The sequence below is a fragment of the Osmerus mordax genome, chromosome 17 (assembly GCF_038355195.1).
Source record: "Osmerus mordax isolate fOsmMor3 chromosome 17, fOsmMor3.pri, whole genome shotgun sequence".
Classification (NCBI taxonomy): domain Eukaryota; kingdom Metazoa; phylum Chordata; class Actinopteri; order Osmeriformes; family Osmeridae; genus Osmerus; species Osmerus mordax.
Window position 1 is genome coordinate 9,799,524 of NC_090066.1, and position 9,883 is coordinate 9,809,406.

Here is a 9,883-nt window from a genome sequence, read left to right on the forward strand (position 1 = left end):
GGGCACGGGCATGAACGGAGCGCACCTGTCACTGTCATTAGAGGATCATGAGCCAGCTAGAGACACTTTCTTGAAGGTTACCAGTTACAACATCCACGGTATAGAACCCTATGTTTGTCTGGCGGGAAAAGTAACGGGCATTAGGCTGCATCCATGCATGGAGGTGTCTGTCGGCGGTGTGGATAGTGCGCCCAGCGCGTTGATAGATAACACGATCCTTCGTTCCCTTCAAGAGTTTGGCCTCATTGGCCAGGTATTAAGCTCGCCCCTGATTGGCTGACAGTCTTCACCTACGGTCTTACTTTCAATTATTTCGATGTCTCTCGCTGTCACGCATAGGTGCCATTACTGTAATGCAGTTCTTGGGCACTGTTGTCCTACAGCGGCATCCAGTGGTCAGAGATATTCAGACAAGAGAACATTATCTATCATGGCCTTTATTACCTTGTAATGTACCCCAAAACATGTCAAACACATCAAGCCCATACAAAAACGACAATGACGATGGTGTTAAATGTTTAATGTTAGACTGAATTTGAATTTAAGAGAAACTTGCCAGCAGTAGGCCTACAATAAATATACAATAATAAAAAGTTTAACATTTACAAAACGATATGTGCATGTCAAATGAAAAACCTTCAGTCCTAATACACCGTAACAGAGAAATTACAAATTACTCAGTCATAGCCTGACTTGATTTTTTCCCCCCGACCTTCCAAGCACAGACGGCCTGTCTAGCTTTCATCAAGTAAAACATGGGTCCAATATACACAGCAAATATGGGGAAGGAATACAAGACTTTTAAGAGGAAACAGGCATTGACGTCATTACTAATTCGTCCATATTGGATTAAAAATAACGGTATTATCATGAGAACGACTGGGGTGTACGACACAAAGCTCGGGACTAGGACTATCAGGACGTTCCAAACGGCGCGTCTCCGGAGGGGTGTAGCGTCTCTGCCGGTGTGGGCCGGACTCTGTCGCCATAGTGCTCGGATCATGCCCCTGAGACACGCCACCATGATGATGTAGAGACAGGAGATTGTGACAGCCAGCGGGATCATGAAGTTCTGGATGGGGCTGACGAACCCTTGAAGAGAAGAAGGTGTGGATCTACAGGTCAAGGTATGTCTTTTGTGATGAAGTCAACAAACACCTGGCTGGGAACACACACCTCAATTCCAAACACCTAAAGCCCTTGGCCATACCCCTCAGATGTATTTGCCGCTTCAGAACAACTCCTGTCGAAGCTCCACGGACTTCTTTGTAGACCTGAAAACATCTCAGACGTACCGTCTTGTCCGTTTAATAGACGCCATCATGGCTCTATACCATAAGTTCTCTTACCTACAATGAAAGCTCCAGCCATGGTGACAGCCCAGACCAGGGCACAGCAGGCCGCCCGATTCTCCCATCTCCTCGCCCGGAGGTAGAGCACTGGCTGGGCCACTGCCAGGTAACGTTCCAGACACATGCATGTGAGGAACAGAGGGCAGCCCAACAGGTTGAACACGGTGAAGACTTCAGATGCATTATCCAGTGTGTCTATCCCAGGTTTGGTGTGGTTCTGGGGCTGGGAGAAGTTACTGCCGGTATCAGTCTGGTCGGCGTCGTTATACTCGAAATTATCGGTATATATGCACAGAGGTAGCATGAGTAGGTAGACTATGTCCATAATTGCCAGGTTCAGACCTAAAACCTTTCTTAGACAAAGCAAACAAAACATGCGTAATGGTAAAGCAAAAGCAATCCCGCATAACAAACCTGAAACCCACACAACATAAACAAATGTTTCAGCCGCAAGTAGTCATTCCGATGCACAGTTAACTTCGACATACAAATCATTCCGATTGTACATATTCAATGGCAAAATAGTTCACGCAATCATTCACATTCAGATTCTTTTGTCCGTTTTCTAGCTCCATATTCTCTTTCTACAACATCTGTACATGATACATGAAAGGAGAGATTACTTGTCTGCAATATTGTGGTACAGACCTTGGAGACAGTCAATGCCTTGCGTCCCTTCAATAGCAGCCACAGCAAAGCACAATTCCAGAACAGACCAGTGAAGACAATTACAATGTGTATGGCCATCCAGCCTACATTTGGCTCAGACCTGTAACAGTCATCCATAATCTCTTTGAACGTTTTTCTAGGCCCTTCGCCCTCATCTTCGGACAAGTTCCCGGCACCCTGAGTGACATTAGGGAACATGGTGACTGATTCCTCTTTCCTCTTTCTTCCTTTTCGAAACCCTCTTTTCTTAGGAGTGGATTGTTTTGTTGTTCGACAATATCGATATATCTATATAGATATACGTTTCACAGTATCGTTCCTTCTCACCACTCTATTTCTCCTCTCCTCTCTTCATCCTTATCAACCTTTCACTGACCCTGTCTTCCTCAATCGGATGCCTGTTCCCCACTGTCTCCCTCCTCTACGAGGCTCAGGTTTGATGGTAACATTTTATCACGTGTTCCACTGCAACCCACCCACTTGGATGGATATTGAACACAAGTATGATTATGATTGGCAGCAACCAAATAAGCAGACACACACACACACCTGAAAATGAGAAGTGACAGGAACCAAATAAGCAGGTGTATGATTTTCCTTGTAAATGCAAATTGCAGCTCTCCAGTTTCATAGCCAGTGTTTTTAGGTGGACCCATCTCCAATTCCCCTGGGACCCCTTCTCTGGATATTTACCTGCCACTCGGGTAACTCATCCCCTAATCACTCACTTTACTGTCATGAGGGCAAAAATAATACATTAAAAACAGCCCTGTCGTGGTTTTGACACTATAATGCTTGTATGGTCGTGTTTTTATCCACAGTGTTATTTGGGGAGCTCAGAAGTGATTATTCTGTTTGTTTTTGCGGGTGGTCTTTCGTTGGTTTTATTTTCAAGTGGAGCAACTCCAAGATTGCAGAAGGTTGATCGTTTCCACTTTCAAATTTTCCCCTGTAGTCAAATTAGTCATGCTGGGTCCAACATGTTGAGAACATAAATGTAAACAAAGACCTTGAATGTAAATGTGACAAGTAAACTACACTCTAATAACAAAGGTTTCACTGAACAACAATCTCTTTAATCTGTTTTAGATGGTAAACATTTCTGTACAACAGACGTCAACTCCTTAATGTTTATAAAGTGCAGGTTTTTGTTAGGGTGACTAACTAGGAGAATCAGAGTCTCCTACAATAGTAGAAAAAAATACCCTGGGAAAGATATGGAGACCTACTTTACACAGCAGTAAAGGGACAATTCAAAGTTTCTTTTTAAGCGGTTAAACAAACTCAGGGGAAAATGATAATCATAAAAACTCGGAAACATGTCGAGATGAATACACGCCAAAAATGGTAATAGTCATATAATTTTATCCATTTGGACATTGTAAGTTATCTTTGCTGGATTTTGGTCAAGTATGTTGGCTCATTGTCCTGCCATTATTAAAAATCTTTCCAACGACACTGCCTCAACATTGACCTCCTCCTCATTTAATAAACCGTCAAATCATGTCTCCTTCATGGCCGTTCGACCAATCAGACTACCGGCAAGTGAGGTTGCAAGATAAAACCGCGGATACCACAATCACAAGTTCCAATATTTAGTTCGACCAACGGACAAAGAGAGGGTGAGAAAGAAAACGTCACCGGAACGCAGGTTTGTAGAAACAGTAGAAAGGGAATCCTTGGTGAGAGGAAGAGGGTTTCAGAAAGAAAGTGCCAGAACGGACGCTCTCTTTGTCCAGTCCATATTGTTTGTGTACATGTGCAGGAAAACACCATCACCCATCACCCTCTCTGCAGCAGCAATGGCTGCCAGATCGCCAGCGGATCCAATCTCAGACCACCAATCAGACACAGACCTTGTACACTACACAGTACTCAACAATAGCGTACGAAGAAATGCACTGTGTAGGGTGCCGGACATCTTCGCAGACTGCGCCAGAGATTCCACCCATGGTCACCAGAGGGAGACAGAGAGAGGGGAAGGAGGAACCAGGGTCCTTACTGCCACGGTCGCTGGGGGCTATTGGGGTTTGGGTTAAGGTTGGGGAAGGCCGTGGTGGAGTAGGGGGCCATGAGGTGGGGCTGGGACCCGGCGTTGGAGGGGGAGGTCGAGGGGGGCATGTGGAGGTAGACGGGGGCGGCGGGGGCGGAGGGAGCTGTGGGGGTGGGCACCCTCTGGAGCACCATGTGGGGGTACATCTGGCTCTCGGAGCGATACAGTCCGGGTAGGGGGGTCTTCAGCAGGCTCTCCTGGCTCCTGGGTGGGGGGGGGGGGCAAAGGAGAGAGAGAGAGTGCAGAAAAAGAGGCGGTGAGAAAGAGAGAGGGGGAGAACCGAAGACACGCTCAGCAAATGCTAGCACACCGATACAACGTTACATAGTCAGACAAGCCACGAGGCTGGAGTCTATCTGCTGTCTCATACGGTACCATAGCACCATACTGTTCATATGGGTGGGACGTAGGACCGTTCGTAACAGTTACTGTCACGTTACAAATGAGGTAAACACATTTTTTTGTTCTGCAAAACCTATATGGAAAAGGTTCCTTTTTTTTCTTTATGATTCCAGAAAGATCTATTTGCAGGTCCACATAAGGCTGTTGGGAATCCTAAAACATTCTCTTCTGGCTTTATGAGGACTGTGTTCAGACGGTTCGATACAGCACTGCAACCACGCATCCGGGAGCTCCGTACCTCTGGTACCCGCGGTTCTCGTAGCCAGCCATGCCCCCCAGGTAGAGGGGGCTGTCAGGGGCCAAGCGAGAGTCCAGATGCTGAGACAGATGGAAGATCTTGGGAGGGGGGAAGGCGTCCCACTCCCCCTCCTCTCTCTCCAGCCAGCACTCACCCCGCCTGGAGCGCTTCTCTCTGCGCCTGGGTCGTCATCATCATCATCATCATCATCATCATCATCGTCATCTTACCCCTTTCATTTCAATATCTGTCATCTTTTTAGGAGGGTGTGTGTCTAGTTGTGTGCGTCTGTGTGTGAGCCAGATGAGATGAGCGTCAGAATTATTTGGGGTGTGTGTGTGTGTGTGTGCGCATGTGTTTGTGTGTTTATGTGTGTTTGAGTGTGTGCGTGTGTGTGAGTATGAGTGTGTGTGTGAGTGTGTGTGTAGCCTACCTTCCCCTGCTGTCTCTCCTGCTCCTGTCCCGGCCACTGCGTTCCTGCAGGCAGCAGATGATGAAGGACAGCGACATGGCGAGGATGACGATGCCACTGACCACCGAGGCCAGGACGGCCACGCGCAGCCCGCGGTCCTCCGGTCTGGGGATGGCTGGGGGGCAGGTCAATGAGGACAGGTCAATGACGGAGGGGTTGGGGGGGGGGGGGGGGAGGAGGTCAATGGAAGAATGAGCAGAAGTGGTTCAAACTGGATACATTTTTATGCATTCGTTGTATGATGATGTATTTATGAAGGCAATCACTAACGTACTAATCTGTATGATTACCATAATATGGTTTCACTTCGTAACTTTCACGGATTGTCTATAAGATTGGGGACACAACTTCAGAGCAGAGCCAAGGCATAAGCGAACTAAGCGGCTGCTTAGGGCCCCCGTGGCCACCAGAGGGCCCCAAAGAGCACATGAAATTACAGCTTAATTAAGAAATGATATATATTATGTTAATGGTCATTACACAAATTCAGAGTAAGTGTGTCCCACAGCAGGCACTTGTACAATGCAATGTTAACACACCGTGGCAAACAATAGAAATGATTTAAAAGGGATTAACAGCATTAACTGGAATCAGATGGAGCGGTATATTCTTGCGTTTTTTCGTTGTTTGTGCTCACCCTCACAGACTGGAAGGTAGTTGCTCCACTGCGGTTTACCCGCTCGTACATAGCACGAGATCTTATCGCTGCCCACCAGCTGGTATCCCTCGCGGCACCAAAAGGCGAGCACTGTGCCAACCGAAACGCCGCTGCCGCTCTCGACGTAAAACGAACCCCGGCGCGGTGGAAGCACCGATACACACGCCAGGCCTGGGAAAGAGAGAGAAAGTGGCGAGTTACGAGTTGAGAAAGACAGGAGGATCGTTTTGGAATATGTATCCTCTTAACAATTTTGTGAATGTATTGAATGTATTGGGGGGGGGGGGGGGGGGGGGGGGGGTTCTTGGGAGCCAAGCTGACACTGCTTGGAGGCTTAAAAGTACAGTTAGTTTTGCAGGCACTTAGTTGCAATTCCTTGTCACTTTCATGTCCTTAATTCCCGTGCTGAAGCCTACTTGGCTATTTATGGTTTTACAATGTAAGGGTCATCCAGCAATGGTATTTTTGTTGCGTGTGTGCGTGTGTGTGTTTGTGGGAGTTAATGTCATGATTGCTCTAAGGCCCTTAGAGCATGCAAGCTGCTCATCGTGATTACAAATGACAGATGGGGGGATTTCTGCAGGGGTTCAGAGAGAGAGAGAGAGAGAGTGTGTGTGTGAGAGAGAGAGAGAGAAAGATAAGAAGAGAGGGAGCCTCATCTCTCTCTCTCTCTCTCTCTCTCTCTCTCTCTCTCTCTCTCTCTCTCTCTCTCTCTCTCTCTCTCGCTCTCTCTCTCTCTCTCTCTCTCTCTCTCTCTCTCTCTCTCTCTCTCTCTCTCTCTCTCTCACACACACACACACACAGCAGGATATAGGCACATGCAAACACACACGTGCACCGCCATGTGGTACAAAAAGAAATGCGCACATGTAGCCGTGCTCATAGTTTTGCTTTTGGAACGTATAAATCAACGTTCTCACTGTTTGTTATCCCCAGTGAGACCTTATCCCTGGACCCCACCCTGCACGGCGCTGCTGCAACTCCCTCCTGTGTCGGCCCCACACGCACTCCCGAGCGCAGCGAAACACAAACGCGTGCGTGTTCTTCTGGGGGCTTTTTGCATGTCGTGCGCGTCTGTTTGTGTGTGTGTGCGCGTGCCCATGTCCAGCTTACAGAGCTGAGTCATCAGCATCGAGTTTAATCAGGAATGCGGCCCCTAAGCTCTCTGCTCGCCCCCCTCCAACCACCCTCACAACGCACACACACACACACACATGCACACGCACAGCTATTCCCATCGCCGTACAGGCATCTAAGCGTCTTCAAATAACGCTATTTCTATTCAGTGTTCTTTGAGATCAGACTTCACAACAGGAACAGAACACAGCATCTTAATACATGGAGAACCTCACTCTTCCTGGATTGCAGAGTGAGGTCCATTGTTGATCTTTCTGTGTGGTTGACTTTGGCTGTTTAGCTAGAGCTCAGGCCTGTCTCGTTCCGATGGGGCTTAGCTGCGGGCTGCCATTCAGAGCGCTAAGCTGACCCGGCAATCCTACGGGCTGCCAATGCACCTCGAAGCCACCAACCTGGCAACCCGACTCCTTGACACAACAACCGTCTCTTTCTTTCTTTTCTCTCATCCCCTTTTCACTCTCTCTTTCTTCCCCTCCCTCTGGGTGCTGTCTGTGAGGCGCTCGGAATAGTTTTCTGATTAAATAAAGATTAGGTCCTTCATTAAACATTCATGCGGGCGTGCACACACACACACACCCACACACACACACAAACACACATGACTCTCCACATGCCTCTGGCCAGGACTGAGCCCACAGTATGGTCCGACAACGACCCCTGACCCCTCACACCTCCAGCCCTCTACCATTACCTCCTTCTCTCCATTACTCTATCCATCCAACAGGCTATCTCTCGCCAGCCCTCAACAGTGAGCTAAACTCGTGTCATCTATCTTACAAGCTTCTACTTTTTGTCGTTGGAATGAAAGTCATCTTAATTGAAGATGACAGCCTTGAACACATCGACGGCTTGTTTACAATCTGCAAGTAATTCTCTTCCTGGTCTGTTGGGCGTCATTCTCTCATCTCTCTGCTTCATTCCCTCTCTCCATCGGAGCTGGTGACCGCGTCTTATCCTGCGGTCCCTCGCTGCCGCTCTCTGACCTCACTAATGACCTAATCCCTTTGAACGCTCTTCGCTGTGCCGTGTGGGCCTACGTATGTGTACGGGCGCGTGCGCACGTGTGTGTGTTTCCCGCGAGTGCCGGAGAGCGTCCTTTGCGATGCGCGCGTGCGTACGTGGATGATTCCTCTTAACTGTGCATCGGTGATCCATGGGCTGTTTGCAGCGCACGCTAACGGGGTAACGTCAGCAAGGCCTCCTGACTGGTTATCGCCCGAGCTTTGAGAGGACAGAGGGCGAGAGGTGAAGGTAAACACCGACGTCTTTGAAGCTAACAGAGCTAAACGACCGCGCTGGTTCCCTGCCAAGGACGAAGGGATCGACAGAGGTGAGGGAGGGAGAATGACTCTATTGTTAGCGCGGCGGAAGCGAGATCGGGAGTGGCGACGTTTGGCGGTCAGGTAACACTCTCTCGCTGATCCGAAATCTCTAGGACGCGGTCTAGAACGGGATAGAGTAGGTTGAGATTTGGTTTGGGGGCGTGGAGGATCTTCAGTGTCTCCTCCTGAGCTCGAGAAGAGTGTGGACACCTCTCACGGATTTCCAAACCCTTTGACCTTGGCTGTCAAGGGGCACATCACCGCGTTCCCTTTGCGATCCATCAATGGCACTGGAAACAGAACTTAACAGAGTTGGAGAATAACAACACAAGCAAAGAATTGCGAAATGCCGGTCCTCTAGAGACCCCCTCCTTCCCTGTCCTTGTGTCAGTGTTGCTCCAGATCGCCAAGACCTCACATTCTGCTCTGTCATCACGAGAGAATCATAGTCGACTGGCGGTTACAGTAACTCTAGTTGATCAAGAACACGACCCGGATCAATTCTGGGCTGCTGGACAAAAGGAGAACTGGCAGCCAATGAGGAGCCAGAGGTTTGAAACTGCATGGCGTACATACAGGAGGGCTGTGTCTCCTGGGTCTTTAGTGAGATGCTGCAGATGCTGCCATGAAGGAAGCACATGAAACAAAGAGGACATGGGGAGATAGTACTGCAGTGGCTGGTGGACATGCACTGGAGAGGATGAAACCATCTCAGACCAAAACCAAACCTAGAGGACGCCATACACATCCTCTAAAGAAAGCTAGATCTGGCTTTGGCCTTCCACAATTTCATGGATGGCTTCATAGATGGCTCTTGCGTGTCTTAAAAGGCACTATGTACATTTCAGTCATTATTATTATTATTGTTGCTATTATTATTAGAAAAAAGACCCAAACATCTAATGCAATTCCTATACTTCACATTCACTCCTACTGCTCCGCGTTTGTGACCTTGCTAATGTGATGGAACACACAACCAAACAAGGCTACTAAAAACCTGTCACCGCCCTCGACATGCTAACGACTTTATCAGTTTCCTCTCGAGCAAAGTGTACTGAGAAGGGAATGGTAAAAGTGTCTGAAGCATATTTGTCCGGAGTATATTTAGAAGGGAACACTGTCCGGAAAGTTCTGGTGTGTGCTGAGAAGGGAACAGTATATACCCTGGAAGTGTTTGGCCCAAGCCTGGAGTGTACAGGGAAAGGAACAGCCTATGTCCTGGAACTGGGGTTTGACTGGGAAGGGTCCAGATGACCTGGAACGGTACGGTGTGTTTTACTGAGCTGAGGGTTTCATCTGCGAGGGAGAGCCGAGAGTCCGTGGGAAAGAGTTTGACCATGAAGTATTTATTCCCACTGCCAGGGAGAGCACTGCCGTTATGAAACCAACAGGGCACTTTTTAAACCTTTAAGGAGATTTGTAGCCTTTCTCTGGTGTGCGATTTGTCAATTTTTGGTGTGGAAGGGGTGGGGTGGGGGGTGGGGGGCTGAAGGGGGGGGCGGGCGGGCGGCACGTGAGGTTTACACAGAACATTGTCATCCGCTGTGTTTATGCACGTGAGAGTAGGGGCTTAGTGTGTG

General features: G+C 48.5%; 1 protein-coding gene across 1 annotated transcript in view; it reads right to left on the minus strand.

The window, feature by feature from the left end:
- Positions 1 to 4,019: 4,019 nt before the first annotated feature.
- The window catches only part of zgc:162331 (uncharacterized protein LOC793007 homolog), a 6,539-nt gene continuing 675 nt past the window's right edge, over positions 4,020 to 9,883 (minus strand). Inside the window, exons 2-5 of the mRNA XM_067255017.1 lie at positions 5,824 to 6,015; positions 5,148 to 5,301; positions 4,715 to 4,894; positions 4,020 to 4,278 (exon numbers count right to left, since the gene is read on the minus strand). Of these exons, the coding sequence (XP_067111118.1) occupies positions 4,020 to 4,278; positions 4,715 to 4,894; positions 5,148 to 5,301; positions 5,824 to 6,015 (785 nt within the window). The remainder of the gene's footprint in view (positions 4,279 to 4,714; positions 4,895 to 5,147; positions 5,302 to 5,823; positions 6,016 to 9,883) is intronic.